Source organism: Cheilinus undulatus, linkage group 3, assembly GCF_018320785.1.
Source record: "Cheilinus undulatus linkage group 3, ASM1832078v1, whole genome shotgun sequence".
NCBI lineage: Eukaryota > Metazoa > Chordata > Actinopteri > Labriformes > Labridae > Cheilinus > Cheilinus undulatus.
In genome coordinates, this window is record NC_054867.1 from 47557827 (window position 1) to 47575199 (window position 17373).

Sequence of the window (17373 nt, forward strand, 5' to 3'; positions counted from 1 at the left end):
AATGTCATCATGTTCAAAGATCCGATGATTCCTCTGAATAATACAGCACTGTCAGACAGCCAGAAATTCCTCTAGTGATATGATAAATACGTGTCAATTCAAAGACCCAAATATTAGAATTACAGCTGGTAAACCTTCCATAGACAGTATTTGGGAAAGGGCAGAGCCTTTGAAAAAAACTCAGAGGATGATTGGATGAACATTCTGTCTGTCACATCTTTACGGGCCGATCAGAGCAACAAGATATGTGAAGTTGTAGCCCCTGCTGAGGTGTGACGCCACCAAGGAGTAAACTCCATAGAGAGCTGCATAACGTGAACCATGGCGACTGTAGACATATCAGTACATGACTTCTGATGCTTTTGAAAAGAAAACAACTCACTGCTGTTCTTTGTTCTTCTTTTAATGAAGAAATGTCGTCAAGTTCTGATAAAACTTGTGCTTTAGTAGCATCCACGCTAATGTCATCTGCCATAATTGCACCGGCCTCTTGTTGCTGCTTGCTTACGTCACTGACTCTGTTCCCTAAAGTACTGCCCCTTGATGCTGATTGGTCCTGTCACTTTGTAACCAGGCCTAAATAGTTCAGACGGGAGCTTTGCAAGATGAATTCACCAGTGAGAAACACAGAAATGGATGAATCCATTTGCTTTGCAACGTTACTGAAAAAGATGTTTAGAGCTAGACTGTTCACTACAGGGTTAATGTTTTACTAGCTTTTTAAGACAACAAGTCCAGTTGAGACAAAACGGTTAAAAAAAGTTTAGGGATCAGAGGTTAGGAAGCTGTGGTAGAATTATTTTACATCATTGTGACTGCAGGGAGACACTGCAGTGTCTTTACCAAACAGTTGAAAGGGACAAAAAAGCACACCATTAATGCGATCATAACAAATTACTGCACTATTTATGGACTTCAACAGTATCATAATTAATCCTTTAATGCTAACAGCCCTAATTTACACACTCTGGTTCTCTTAAGAGGAGACCTGTCGTTGATAAACAATTGTTTTGAGCTAAATTCTGTGCAGCTGGATTCCTTCTTACTGAGACTTGCTCATCATTGTAAAACCAGTTTTGCAAAAGATAAAGGTAAGACTGTTAAAAAATCTGGCGTTGTTTTATATTGGAATCAGCCTAGTAAATGACAGTATCATCAGCATAGAGACAAACATGGAGCTTTATGGAAACCCTTTTTCAGCCAGGACTGAGAACCACTGTATACAACATGCTGACATGCAGACAGGTGTTGAACCAAAGGGGGGAATTTTGGTTGTAGTGCAACATGGTGGCATTTATCAAGGATACAATAGTGATATATAATGTCTTGGTAAGATCAATAAAAAAATTGCACCTTTGTAGACATTAATTATTGATCATCTAGTTTTCTACTAAAGGTGAAAAAAAGCAAAAAAGGAAGTCAAAGTGAATTAAAGCAGTGGTTCTCAACTAGATGAACCTCAGGACCTCCTGTCTGTCTTCCACTCTTCTTTGAGATTGAGATTTCAGATTTTTTTTTTCTTGACCAATTATGAAAAATAGTACAGTTTGAGCCTGTATGGTACCACACGTGACAAATCAATGAGACAGGACAAAACAAGCATGTTTTAAATGATTTTCATGGACCTTTTGGCACAATTTTTGCTTACAGGAGCACATTTGTGACCCATGAAAAAGCATCCACAACCCACTTTTGGGTCCCAACCCAGCTGTTAAGAACCACTGAATTAAGGGACATAAGAATAAGAAGTACTTTAACCCGGGGCTAGACATTGAGGTTTCTGTTGGACGTGTGTGATGTGGAGGACTGAAAGTTTTAAACTTCATCCATTACCCACTTCCTTTACGTTATATTGACTGAATTTGATTAATCTAAACAGAGGTAAATACCAAAATAAATTTATATTTGCATCATTTAATATCCACTCTACTAATAGTTTTGACAGGTTATTCGAATAAAGCCACTGTGTTTGCAGGGCATCATGGGGCTTTATAGGCCATAATCAGTTGTATTCCTTTACTTCCCTCCACATGCAGATTAGAAAGTCATTGTTCTGATTGTTCTGCTCAGTGTGCACACTGTTGCAGCTCATACATTCACTGTGTGCACAGTAACACGCTGAATTCCTTTGCATATAAAACTCCTGCACACAGTCTCTCCCCTCCTCTCTCACCTCTTTGTTCTCATCTTTGCACCCCTCCTCTCTCCTTCCTCCCCCTTCACCGCCTCTTTATGCAGTTCCCTTTGGTGTTTCTCGGCTCTCACTTAGACCTCACTGGTGCCGCTGAGGTTCGATCCCAATTCCCCTCCTCGCTGTTGCTGTGGCCTCATTCACAGACGCTGTTGACTGGCAGCGTGAATGTCCAGGCCTCATGTTTCACTCTGTGCCCAAAACCTTTCCTCCATCAATCATAGAGCAAGAAAAACATGTCAAAGCTCATGCTCAGAATGGAGATCTTTGAGATTACTTTAGTTTGATTTTGCAATAGCTCTTTCGGCTATATACATATGATAATATTCCAAAGATATGTGAAGTCAAAAATGCTTGACATAACGGTAGAAAAAAACTGCTTCTTTTTAAAACAAACTGTATTAATGGATCCATTTACGCACAATTCTCATGCAACATGTGTTTTTCAGTCATGACCCACTACCATTCTTTCCAAGAATATTAAACAGCTAGATCATTGTTTCTCAAAGGGGGGTTCACATACCACCCGGGGGTAAAATATCAGTCATGCATGCATTCCTGAAATAACTATATGTTTACCAGAAAAATGTAAGTTAGATGATCAGTGTGAACACATTTCCACTTTATCAATCATTGGTATCAACCCCACATAAATATAAATACAGATGGACATGGCATGTGCATCTTAGTTCATTAGCTTGATGCTAATACATGATAGAAATTAGTTTTTGTTAGGCTTATAAATAACAACAGACTGAGCTAATTTTAAACTTAAGTTAGTTTTACCTAACTCTTTCAAGTGAAGTAGATAGTTTCTTAAGTTGAAGGCCAGGTTAAAAAACTAGCAAGATTTACAATGTCACATTTTCTCAGGGCTCATTCAAAGCCGCACAACCCACTCAAAGCCACGAGCGTCGCTGCTCTGACTTTTATAAAGTCACCTCATGGCTCATTCAGCTATGAAAAACATTATCAAAATCATGTGAAACAGTCAAAAGTTTAGTACCATGTCTATGCACAAGCGTTAAGTTAGCATTTTTCTTCTGCTGTTGTAGTGATGCAGTTTGCATCCAAGCTATTGCATGACATGGGATGCAGACAGGAGGGGAAAGATTTGTTATGTTTTTTTCTACGAGGGCCTCACTGCAATGATTGGTCAGAGTTTTCTCAGACTTACAGCTGCTACTGATGATGGAACCTGAACCCGGTGTTAATTTTGGCAGCTATTTTATGTATTCTTTGTCTTTAAATTAAAATCACATTGATCTTTATAGTTTTAGTTGATAAAAAGTCCTTTTACTTTTAGTCAAAAAGTTTAATTTCTTTCAGCTAATCATATTAGTTACACTGTAAAACTAATACAAATGTCAAAAACTCATAATTGTCCTCTATCAGTACCTTTATTACTTTTTTTTTGTTGTTAAGATTTATTTTGGGGCTTTTTTTGTGCCTTTATTGAATGAGGAAGGACAGTGGATGGAATCAGAAACAGGGATGAGAGAGCGGGGAGATAGCCTACATGCGGGAAAAGGCCACAGGGCTAGCTTTAAACCCGGGCAGCTAACGTACACGAGGGGCACCCCAAACCACCAGTCCATCTGTGCCCTAGTACCTTGATTACTTTAAAATAAACTAGAGGAAATGCTGCTATACCTTATATGCACAGTGGAGATGGATTTTGAATGTCAGTCCAAAACTGACATTTTAGTCTTGTTTTAGTCTCCTTGACGGAACATAGCTTACTTTTTGTCAGAGTTTATTATCACCAAAGATATATTTCTAGCTGGTCTTCTTCATTGAAAACAGGTTGGATTAACATGTATATTCATATTTTCAGTTAATGAAATTATAACTGCCTGAACACAGGAAGTATTGACTGCCATTGGGACGTAAAGACACTTTCCAACAATGCTAAATAAAGTGTTTTTTTTTCTGTAAAATGATATCAATCCTGCCTTCAGGGACAAATTTAGAGTGCTAATCTCCTGCATAAACTGGGACATGTAATATCTCTTGCTAACAATCAGTCCTCATGCTTAAACACTCATTTCCTTCTAACATACCAAACAACTGGCCATATTCTGATGTTAATATGATTAGACTGTTACATCAGCCCTCTTATGACTGCAGGACTTGTTGCATCTGTACACTGTGTACTATTATCTTGATGTTTGCAGTCCTTTCCCCAACACTCATACGACATGTCTGCCAAGTAAAAGGGCCTAAAAATAAATCTGACCTCACCTAAACTACCTTTTGCATTATTAACTTCTGAGGTTTTCTTCCATTTGTTAACGATGGAATGAATCCTCCTTTTGCATCCTGACCTGGAATTATCTTTAAAGATTTAGCATTTTGCTTGCTGTGAAGTATGAAACTAAAACATTTGCAACATTTTTGACAAATTCTTAAAAACTAGTGGGACACTTTTCTTGAATATGGTCATTTTAAGGGTGCTCAGATGAAATTTAGGGATGCTTCAGCACTCCTTAAAAGATCTAGAATCACCTACCTTTGGCTTTAGGTGATGAGATATGATTATGTCACCTAAAAAACTTTTTTGTCTTCTTTTGTCATTAATGGCAGATGGCGAACAGCATTTGGTTGTGCTACAGCCACCCTCCAGAACACTGCAAAGCTGCTAATACTAGCAGAAACAAAACAAGAATGCATTTTTTAGATCACATGGAGAAAATGCAGGAAATCTTGTTTTTTGTTTTTTGTTTTTTTTAATTAATTACTCTTTGGATACTGTCAGACCATGTCCCATCTCTACAAAGTGCTAGATCATGCCTGTTTGCATTCAGACTTTTTATGAAAACATACTTTACAAAGATGTCAGGACAGTTTATGTGGCTGAAATGTTGCAGAAATGCAGCCAACTAAGGTGAAAGAGTAACCAAAGTAAGAAAAACAGAGATTACGATCATTAACTATGCTCTTTTAGGCTTTGAGTGACTTCTGCATATTTTTATTGGGTGAAATGAGTCAACAGTTGCATAAAAAATTGCAGCTGATGAAGTCTTTCTGCACCATCACTATCTGATGAATCAGACAGTGATGGTGCAGCATTGAATTTCACATCCTCATATAACCTGTATTTCTGCTAATTAAGTTACTACTGGAGAGGAGATAATTGGGGAAAAATGTGTTTCAAAGGTGGTTTAACCTTACAGAAGAGCTGGAAAAGCACTTATTGAACTTAGAAAACTGCTGAAATGAGCAAAAATCAATAAAGTTGTGCTGCTGATTTCTTCCCCCAAGTGTAGTTAGTCAAAGAAAAAGGGCTGATTAATTTTGAAAGTACATTTTTTAGATTGTTACCACAGCTCTTTTACGTCTTTCACCATTTTCAAATCACTAAAGCAGCCGTACCCAGAAGGTCGTGGTGCTGACTGAGTAATGTTCTCCAGGCTACAAGGGGGAAAAAGAGCATTAATCCGCGGCCTGTAGGGTCTGTGAGTGCACTGATTTGTCCGTCTAATACAAACATTGGGATTGGACTAGGGACTAATTCTGCCCTGTGATTTGAACTGCTTTAAATGGAAGTTACAGCTGCAGATGCTTCCATATTCCAGATGCTACAGTTTAGCTGTAATTGCAAGTGTAGCCTCAGAGTGAAATACTGGCTGCAGTTTTATTACTAGAAAATTGCAGCCATGTTATTGTAAGCTTTTGAAAACATACGTAAAATCGAAGGATAAAGCTGTCCTCATGATGAGTAAGACAAATAGTTGTAAATATTGCAGCAACAAAAATAAATCAGCTTCTAGAGTGGATTTAAGAGATGTCTTTATAAGACTAGCTTAAAAATAACAGAATAAATCTGCTTTATTTCTTCCCCTTTCATCAGACATGGTGAATTATTTTGCTTTAGAGTGTTTCTAAAGGAAAACAACAGCTCTGACAGGCCTGAGGGGTTTAAACTTTGGACATGCGGAGCATCCCATGTGTGAATTTTTCATGTTACTTTCCTTCCAACCCGTCTGTCTCAACACCTCTGTGTTTCCTCCTTTATCTGAGGGGCAGGTGGGAGCTGCTGGATTACCTGAAGCAAAAGCGTAGCCGGTTTGGCCCAAGATAGGGAAAAAAAAAAAAAAAAAACCTCTTGACATGGTGCAGGTGCAATCAATTGAAAAATATTTTTTCTTGAGCGGTGAAGGTTGAGGCAAAATGTGACTCAAGAGAGGATGAGGGGATTTCACACACAGCTAAGTTAGTTTGTTTATCGCCGCTCTGACGGACGCTTATGGCAACCTACAAATACACTCGCCTCGTACGTAGCCTGTGATTCACCCACATGCAGACGGATACACAAACAGAGAGTTTAATGGCAGCTGAAGTGTGCAGGTCCATCATCGGCTCTATCGTGAATGCAGCGTTCCTCGCAGGTTTCCGCAGAGAGGCCTCTAAAAGGGCTCTTAACTGAAAGCAGGGCACTTCAGAGATGTCTCAGGCAACTAGAGCACGGTGAATAATTCAGAGCAAACTTACAACATGTTGCCATGTTGCCATATGTGCCGAGGGTTGCCTCACATGCAAGGCTTCATTGGTTTGTATTAATAAGTCTGTAGGGCTGATGTATATTTATATCTTTACTCATGGTTGGGCTGTTTGGAGGTCTGGTCTCCTAACATCTTCTGATATGATGCAAGATTTGACAAAAAACTCTGAAATGTCCTGTAGCTGTAGAGAAAACACTAAAAATACTGAAAAAACTACTTGAGGAAAGAAACTCATCAAATTCTTACTCGCTGCCAGGCGTTAAATCAAGACACAGTTGATTTATTAGTATTATAGGGGGTCGAAATTAGTTCTGTTTAATATTGCTGGATGAATAACTGAATTTTTGTCATTATCTCAATATGACGGATGAGCTTTAGCTGCTATTCAAGATTTAATTTCCCCTGCATTATGTTCATAATTAAATAAAATGGCATAAAAATAAAAAAGCATCTTTGGATTTTGGATTATTACACAAAAACAATAATAAAGTGTTAGCTTGGACTTGCCTTACATTTACAAACTAGTTTTTTACTCAGTGGTTAATGGATGACTAAAAAAGCGTAGGTGAAGTTATGGTAACCTGACATTCTCGCTATTCTGCTGCCTTTATATCACAAATGTAGAGAATAAAGAATAAAGCATTCATAGAATACTTTTTCTTCCATGTAATCTTTCGGCTCACTTCTTCCTTCTCTCATCTTAGTGTATTCATACCATTTAAACCTTAAAATGTTCAGCTTGGACAGTGGTTTACCTCAGCTGGTAGAGTAGGAGCCATACACAGAGGCTACAATCCTCAGTGTTCTGGTTGCAGGTTTGAATCCTGATCCTAGTGCATGCTTGGTGCATGCTCTTCCCCACTCTTTCCCCATATTTCCTATCTCCCTTGCTGTCTGACCAAGTAAGTGCAAAAAGGCTAAAAAAGCTAAAAAACACTAACCTGACGAGCCAGATGGATTTGGTTCACACATCCATCTGGAAAAGCTTCAATAGCAAACATTTGGAAAAAGGCAGAGGCTTTGAAGAAAACTCAGAGTGTGATTGGATGAACGTTCTGTCTTTCACATCTCTACGGGCCAATCAAAGCAACAAAACACATGACATAGCTGCTATCGAGCTGCGAGTGCGCAGCTACCGAGGAATAACATGAAACATGGCAACTATAGACGTGTAAGTACTCGACTTTTGTCGTTTTTGAAAAGAAAACAACTCACTGCTGTTCGTTGTTCTTCTTTTAACAAAGACATGTCGTTAAGTCCTGATAAAACTGGTGCTTTAGCAGCATCCACGCTACGCTCTTCCGCCATCATTGTACCGGCTTCTTGCTGCTGCTTGTTTACGTCACAACTCTGCCGGCCTGAAAGCACCGCCCTTCGTTGCTGATTGGTCCTATCACTTTCTAACTGGGCCCAAACGGTTCAGATGGAAGCTTTGCAAGATGGATTTGCCAGTGAGAAACAAGGAAACAGGTGTACCCATCTGCTTTGCAAGATTAAAAAAACATAATATTTAAAAAAAAACTCATCATGCATTTTCCTGCAAAATTGTTTCCCATTCTCATGCAGAACACAATGATGGATGCAAAAACCAAGACCGGAGACAAATCACACGGCAGCATGGTGCACTGGGTCCAACATTTTCAGAGGATGATGTCACATGCATGTAAAGAATATGACCTTGATCAGTTACAGACAAAAATGTTGCTAGAAGGAGCTTCTCCCTGGCACTAAAAGGAAAACAGCTTATGTTTCAGTAGGAGGAACCCAATTTCGCTCAGCTTCTTTAAAATACAATCAGTAAGTTGATTAAAAGATGAGGTATCACCAACTTTAAATTGTGACTTCAACCTTGAGAAGCACATCATTAAGTAAGAGCAACATAATGCCAACAAGACCTGCTTTTATTAGAAACAGTTGTATTTTGTTGTTCTTTAGTCTTATCTGTGTCTTTTTCTGTCTTTCAGCTTGTCCCTCTGGCTTCTTCAAGCCAACACAAGGAGATGAAGCCTGCATGCAGTGTCCCATCAACAGCCGCACCACCAGCGAGGGCGCCATCAACTGTGTTTGCCGGAATGGATACTACCGCACTGACTCAGATCCTCTCCAGATGCCGTGCACAAGTATGTAAAGCACTGAAGTGGTTAGATTTGAACCCCAACTTGACACTCCGCACAAACACTTCTACGACGCTTACCCACAAAGACTTTGATGCCAAATATGAACTCTTTGACACATGCACATTTCACACCCGCCAGCAGAAGAGCCCCGGGATCAAAGGACAGTGGTAGTCTGTGTAACTGCAAACAGAGAAACGCTGTCAGCGCCGTCCCTCACACGAACACGACGCTGACATGCTCATAGTGTGGCTGTCCATAGATCTGACCCTCCTCTACATCACACAGCCTCCGTACTCCAGGCTGGAGCAGGGGTTACTGGGCCAGGGCGGGATGCTTTGTGAGGGGGCCGGCCTGGAGAAAGGGCCCGGGCGAGACTCTCTCTTGTCATGCCAATGAAGCTGTTTGAATTTGAATTTGAATTTGATGCTGACACCAGGGTTGAGAAAGAGAGAGTTGGAAGGACAGAGCGGAGTGAGTGAGAAAGGGAGGGGTTGAGCGTGAGGGCAAGACTTGTAGAAAGAAACGAGGGAATTTGAGAGAGCTCCGAGGGTTTCGATGCATGTGAGAAAGACGGAGAATCAGCGCTTAGAGTGTGGTCGGACTAAAACAAAACGGGTGAGGGAGGAAAAAAAAGCCCCTTTCAACGTTCGGTAGTGTTTTTCCCTCACTCTTTCCCTCTCTGCCTGTTGAAAGGGAGCGAGGAGGGAAGAGATTTGATGGCCTCCAACAAAGGAGATTTGCATAAGCCTGGCTCTGGGAGTTGAGCAGCTGTTGTGAATGAGAAAGCAGCAGCGTCACGTCACCCGTATTAAGCGCAGCAGGGCCCGGTCTGATTAAAGCCAAGGGAATGGGCCCATCAGAGCCACCCCGCCAGCTAATGGGGGGGATATTAGTCCTCCTCCCCAGGAAGGAGATGCCAAAGAGGAGTTATGTTTCCATGTATGAGACACCAAGAAGAGCACTCCAATGGGCTTCCTTCCAGAGCCGGAGATCCGTTAATTGGCGCCAATTAAAAGGAGGTTAAATAAGAAGTGATCGATTCAGATTTAGGATGTAGTGGGCGGAGTGGAATTGTTTATCTCATTAGTCCTGGAGGATCCGTCTTCCATAATTAGGTGCACATGTCTGTAGAAGATAAACACTTCTCATTGTTTGTTTGTTTGGCCTGTCACTCAACACGCAGCACCATGTGGAAAAGTTTCCGCCCCGAAAACGCCGAACCGCTGAGAATGTCTCAACAGGGGAAAACAGTCGGCTTCTCTCCGCTGCAGTAACTCTATACGACGCTCCATGAGAAAACTGTCAGGAGGAGATGTTGAGAAAACACTTTGACAAAGTGGACAGCAGCATGAAAAATGAGAGATGTAAATGGGCTTCCCAGGGGGAAAAGTGCTGCCAGCTTACAGTCAGCTCAGACCTTAAAGACGATAAAGTATCTCTGTGAGTTTGTCTTCTCCTGTGAAGGGGTTATTTAAGTAGAGCTGGTTATTATGCTCTCCACGTTAACACAACACAGCTTCCATTATAAAATTAGCACGATGCTACTGAGGGAATTGATGCTAAAGCACTTTCTCCTTAATGTCCCGGCTCATATGATTGACGCTTCTGTCTCTTGTTCCTCTTTTCTGCTCTTATTGAAAGATTTCCTCACATCTCCTGTGAAAAAAAATGCACAAAAATGCAGGATACAATATTTTAAACTTATATTTTCTTTATTGTTATCCTATGTAACAGGATATTTTAAAGGTGACACACCACACATAATATCTTCCCAACTTTATCACAGTATCCTGTGGTCTAAATAAAATGCCTTTGCTACACCTTGGTCAAAATATACTATGGATAAAAAAAATACCAAATGAGGTTATAAACCAGCTCTAAACAATCGTTCTCAGAACAGCTGTTTCTTTCACTGACTGCTATTGGTGGTTTATGGTCGGAGAAACCAGGTAAAAGGTGGGTGTTCTTATGTTGACTCAATATGATGGCACAGATTCTGACCAGACCATCAGATTTTAATGTTTTCAGACATAGAAGCCTTGAGGTAAATACTGTGCTAGCTTTTGACACATTTTCAGGTCTATAGATACTCCAGATACCCAAATATATGTGTTAAAATACTAAAAAGTGAGTTTTTAATGATGTGCCATTTTAAAGCAGCTGTAGTCCAGTGTCAGTGTCAATAATTCATGAAAAATGTTCATAACAATCTTTTTGTTGTAGAAGATGAACTCATACTAAGCCTAAAACTGACTTAAAATGACAAAATTCTGACAAATGTATGTGAAGTTTTCTTTACCAAGACACAACATTGATATTCTGCCCGATCCAGACTAAATATTCATTAAAAGATGTGAGTTGTGATGGGATACTCTGCAACATTCTGAAAGCTGACCGACGCTGCAGCAACAGGGAAATATGGTGTATTGTTTTCACATGAACAGCTTTAACAGTCACTCACTTTAAAGTGATTTATTTCTTGAGTTAATGCACATGAATCCAACCTGACATACCATACAGACTCTCATATGTCCTTCCATGGATATATTTTACATTCATCAGGCAAACCTCCCATACAAAGAGTTTGAGAAGGGTGGGACTTTTCATGATGTGCCAATCAGAGCAACAAGACAAAATGAAGTAGGCATGCACCACTCCAGTGCTAACCTGATCTATACAGGTTAGCCCCACTGTACTGTTTCTATTGACAGAGCTTGTTGGTGGCTAAAATTCATGCCAGAGCATATCACGAGATGTGCAGAAATGTGGTAGACATCTGGTTAAACTGACGCTTGTCTACAGCTACATCCAAGCTAATTGCTCCACCAGCCACCATCGTATACAACAGCTTACAGTGAAGCTCAAGCACACTGGTAAAGTTTGCAAACTCGTGCAACATCTTTTCCTCCATGAAAGTTTTTATTGCTGTTCCTTGCTCTTCATTTGATAAAGAAATGTGGCCCAGTTCTTATAAAACTGCCGTCATTCTATGGTTGCATCCTACATTGGTGGCAGCAATTGCTATTGGCTCACAATACAACTCAACACCACCCATAGCTACTGTCTTCACCTCAAATGATGCTGATTGGTCAGAACATTTTACGGTTCGGCACAGATGTTGTAGATTGGAGCTTTGCAAGATGGACTTGCCTGATGACAGTCTGGCAAATCCATCTGCTTTGCAATGTTACAGTAAATCTCAGCTCTGTTCACACTGCTGCAACGTCTCCTGAAACTTTCAACCTTTGGTCTGAACTGGACTTAAGAAGTTGGCTGCTGAACCAAAAAAAAAAAAAAAAATTCCAACCCAAAAAGCACATGGACATTGTTCATTACATTAAATCAAACTGTGTCAAATCTGGCTGCTGTTGTGAGTATGGGGACACATTATATTGTTTGCTGCAGATGCTGCTATGGAACAGTTTTCCTCTTCATCCACTCAAAGCAATGGTGGTAAGCACTCAAAAACTTGCATCAAATCCTGCTTGTCAACAAAAGTACTCCAATATTGATTTCCATGTTGAAATCAGCTGGATTAAAGCTAGCTACTGAACAAATGACATACAGAATTTTGATTTGAAAGTCCGCTCAGATTAAAATGACTGGACAAAATCTAAAACATCTAGTCTGAATTTATAGATAGATTTTATCCAACTCAATACTGTTTGTAAAAGCTGCTCTCTTTAAGGTGTAGTGTGTGGAATCTTTACACCAGAATCTCCCTTATGTAAATAACTACTTTGTGTATGTATTTTAAGTTGAACTTACATAACTTCAAATACTCCCAGCAGTTTTCAAAGCCAGAGAAATTCTTCATTATACAGGGGTTACAGTATGTTTGTCACAGTGGCTGTGACAGAGCCACTGTGACAGACAAGGAATGTTTATTTCTGCTGTGGATCCGCTGGATATAGAAGGGTGAACTGTGACCAGAATCAGCCTATCTGTGACTGTATCTCATTCATATTTAGTTCTGTTTGCTTGAGATGGATTATTCTCTCCAATCAGCTGTGCATTATATAATCCAAGCACCCCCTGTAATGTGGAACTCCCTCCCCCTGCCCCTTAACCCCACATAATGAGGGAGAAAAGCTGTTAAAAGTAGCTTTCACGTAACAAGTTTGGAGCAGATGTTGATGTTTTGTTATTATTTTGAAAGAGAGACCCCTACTGGCAAAATGTACACACCATATTTCAGTAAGAAAGCTGAGGAGAATCATACCAAACTCCCAGTTAGACCCCTGGTGTGTTTTAGCAATCCTCAGCCCAGTGTTGGGGTGTTTTTACAGCCCACAACTTCACTGTTTTCATTCATACTCTGGTCTCTGTTGCACCTCCTTTCCAGCAGCAGCAGGCAGCTGTTTCCAGTAAAAAGCTCTGATAAAGCGTACCTGCACAGAACCAGATGGCACACAGCCACAGTTTTGCAGTATATGGGAATGGTGGAGCATTAAGAAACTTTAATGTGTTGTTTTGTGTTGTGTTGTGTATTCAATTTACAGTGATAGCAAGAGCCAAGATTAGAGGATTAAAAAAGTAATGTCATTAAAAGTGTCTGGCCACCATCTGACAGTTAGCCATGCTTTGCTAAAACTCTAAACGACTGAGGGATTGTGAGAATGTTTTCACATTCTCAGAATGCTTTACAAATCGCTCAGTGCAAACCAGGAAGTCCACTTTAACAGCTTAAAGTGGAATTCATCCATGTAATGAAAACAGTTGGTTTACTTCCAAGTAAATGCACTTTGTGGAGTGCCGTTTTTATCAAAGAGTCTCTACTTGACCTAGTGGGGCCATCACTATTATGAGGGTTGAGGGGTCCAAGGTGGGAGCTGGCAATGAGTCCAAAGGGGGGCAGCTGAACTTGTTTGAGGTTCTTGAAGAAGTTTTGCCTCTCCTCCAAAAGGCTTCTTCAGTTCTAAAAGTGCTTGGAGCCAGGGCCAGAAATCTAGCCTCTGTCGACCTTTCATATGCTACATGATGTGGTCACCTGTGAGCTAGAAGGAGTCGTTTACCTAGTTTGCGTGGGAGCGTGTCCTCTTGGGCCTATTTAGGTTTGCTAGGGCTGCATGTTTAGGGTCATGTGATCTGATGTTAAAAGTGCCATTTGGACTGCTGATAAAGGAATCTGAGGCTACAGTGTATATAGGGGATAAGAAGGGTCTTAGTCTGCCACCTCTGTTCAAGGATGGTTTTTCCAGCTTAATACAGATGGCTTCTTTGACACCTCTTTCAATCCAGTAGACTTCTCTGGCCAGTATTCTAGAAGGAGCTGGATTCAAAGAAATGTCCTGTATCTTTAAGATAGAACTGAACAACCGAGTTCTGACCAGATGAACAAGTGATCTAAATGATGACTCCAGAGTGGGCTTAACTGACCAACCCATTTTGTCAGATTTTCCACTGAAAACATGTCTCTTATCAGTGAATCCCTTCAAAGTTGACCTCACAACCTCTCTTGTGTTTTCCAGCCGTGCCTTCAGCTCCTCAGACCGTCATCTCCAGCGTGAATGAAACCTCTGTCATGCTGGAGTGGATGCCTCCCCGGGATTCAGGTGGGCGCGAGGACGTGGTCTTCAATATCATCTGTAAGAGCTGCGGCGGGGGCCGGGGAGGCTGCACCCGCTGTGGGGACAACGTTCAGTTTCAGCCCCGTCAGCTGGGCCTGACAGAAACCCGGGTCTACATTAGCGACCTCCTGGCCCACACGCAGTACACGTTCGAGGTGCAGGCTGTCAACGGGGTGTCAGATCAGAGCCCGTACTCCCCTCAGTACTCCTCAGTCAACATTACCACTAACCAGGCTGGTAAGTGGGCCCATCTGTCTTTTTCTACACTTAATATTCCCCATGTGGTTTCCTCTTCTGTTCTCTCTGTCTCGCTCCTTTTTCCACGTCTGTTTCTGTGTCGCTCCTCTGTCGTTCTACTGTACCTCTTTATCACTCTCTCTTCTACAAGCACATAATGCACAGAGCAGAAAGCTGCACTAAGTAAGCTCCTTCCCTCTCTTGTATGGTGATGTATGCAGATGAAGAGCTCGGAAATGGGAAGGAGAGTGCTGTTGATGATGTGACAGACAGAATGTGATGGCCTGCTGGTCTTTACTCTGTGACCTCATCACCATGACTTTCAGGCTCTGAGTGCAGGCAGAGCGAGCTGCTTCTCTCCTCCACTGCTCTGTGATTTTATCTCTACTTTCATCCTCATAGTCGATTGTAATTCTGCCTTTAAGCCACTGGAAACTCATATCCACAACAGTCTTCTGCTAAGTTAAAATGAATAAAAAGGAAATAAAAGGCATTAAAACACTGGTTTCAACCCAAATCCAAACATGCTTAAAGCTCATGAGAGGAGTTTTTAGCTTTTATGAATCAGACTGAAAAGCAGACAAGATCAAAAGTATAATGATGACTTTCTCAGCTTTGTGACTAAATGCAGCCATTTGTAGGACAGATCTTTGTTCAGGTTTGCAGCCCAGTGATGAGTATTTTTGACCAAAAAGTCTTGTCTTCAGTTTGGGAAGTTTTCTTTTAATTAAACCCTTGAGATTAAACCCTGCTGTTTGCCCCTATTGGTGTATCTAAGGTCTATTTCTTTCCTGGTATTGTGACAGAGCAAAAGAGGGAGGGATACGCATTATATTTTAAAAGAAAAAACATGTATGAAACACATTTTAGCCTGTAAGTGAAACACAGAGAAGCTGAGGGAAGCACCATTCTGTCAGTGTGAGTACAGAGCTAAGAACAACAAACCCAGAAGGAGTCTTACTTTTCTATTTTTAAGAAAGTCATTACTTTACAGAGGACAAATTTGGTATCTGCTTTTTTCATTTTTAAAATGCTGCATACCTTAAAGCATCTTAAATTTGAGTCCTGATATTTGACTTGAATGCCTTTTAAATAAACTTTGATATCAATTACATAATTGTTTGTTATCAGTTAAATTATTGGAACACTGCATTTGTAACTCTGGTGTCTTATAAACCTGTGAGAGTTGGGCACTTTATGCACATGACTCATATATTACAAAATAGTCACATGGAAGCTTTTTGGCCATGTAAGGCCAACTTAAAGCCAGGTGTTGATAATGAAAAGTGTCATGGCTAGAGTTAAATTCTAAATACCTAAGGCCTTAGATAGACAAATCTGATTGGTCAGATTTTCCCTATAGTGAGGTGTTCATATTTTTTTTTTCTCATCAATCACCATCTTCATTTGCAAAATAAGAGATAAACCACCTGATTGGACTATTTATCTTCTAGATTTAGAATAACAGTTCATTAAGGATGTAGTGGAAATAAAAATCTCATGGTACGATAATACCTTGGTAACAAGTCCAGGTTATGGTATTTATTGCAGTATCAAAAGGAAAAAAATCCTATGAATGAAGAGTTGAAGAAACGGTGATGTCAACATTTATCCAACAACAATTGCACTCTGAATATTACATCATGTGCAAAAAAAAGTGCTGTAGGTGTGCGTTAAATATATACTTACACTAACCTTCGAATCCCAAGAGTCTTTTGGCCTGGCTGGATCCTGCTCCTTGCATCTTCTCAAATCTTTTCCAGGTTATGATTTGCCCAGTGGTTGTTACTCCAATTCCCTATCAAGTGTCTCACTGCAGTCTGGTAGTGTCTGCATATTGTGTTTTGTTTGTCTCCCACCGTTTCTCCTTTCTCATTTCCTCACAAACTAAAATGCCGTCAGGTTTCAAAGTCACTGGAGCTTCCACAATCTGTTAACCTTTGTCACTCGGTTCTCCATCACCACTTTTTAGCACCCGTCATTTTGCTGTGTTAGATCAAGCCAGCGAGTGGAGCGCAAGGGATGATGGGTATGCAGAGGCTGATGGTAACTGGAGTTCCCACTTCCCTTAGCTCTGCTCCACTAAAACAACACTTTTTGCCCTGAAGACATTATCTGATTTCACGTCCGACATTGAGATGCTTCTGTCTCCACAATGTTAACACCTTTAAATCTTTATAATTTATTCATTGATCAGATTTGATCCATCCTTTTTCTTACTCATTTAATCTGTGTTATGGTGTTGTTGCAGCCGTATTACACATGCTAATTTGTAATACAAAAGGCTTAGAAGCTTGGAAGAAACATTTGTTTATTTGTCTATATTGCATAAGGAAACAACACGACATGACGCTGTCACTCAAAGGCCACATGGAACTAACGTTATGACTTGATTCCTTGGTATTTACATGAAACATTTTTTTTTTCTGTTTTGCCATGAAGTGTAGAGCAACAGCAATTTGATTTTTCTGCAAAGAAATACACCAAACCATTCATGAATGACAAAAAGTAACCACAGGGAGACATAATGGAGTTTATAATTATGTGGTTTGTCTTTTTTGTTGCAAAGAGGATTTAATAATACATGAGCTGTTTTCGCAGTAGCATTAATATCTATCATAAAATTGATTTCTGTATCAAAAGAAGGCATGAGCCATGAATTATTTGTAGAGAAATGGCAAATTAATGCATAATTAGACATTTGGTACCCCTATATTGCTGGAATGGAGTGGTCCTTGTTTTATAATTAGATT

At 40.3% G+C, this 17373-nt stretch overlaps 1 protein-coding gene across 3 annotated transcripts in view; it reads left to right on the plus strand.

Moving 5' to 3' along the window:
* ephb2b (eph receptor B2b) overlaps nt 1-17373 on the plus strand; it is a 294511-nt gene that overhangs the window by 195681 nt on the left and 81457 nt on the right. For all 3 annotated transcript variants that reach the window (XM_041782872.1, XM_041782874.1, XM_041782873.1), the window contains exons 4-5: nt 8661-8816; nt 14285-14620. In XM_041782872.1, the coding sequence (XP_041638806.1) occupies nt 8661-8816; nt 14285-14620 (492 nt within the window). The remainder of the gene's footprint in view (nt 1-8660; nt 8817-14284; nt 14621-17373) is intronic.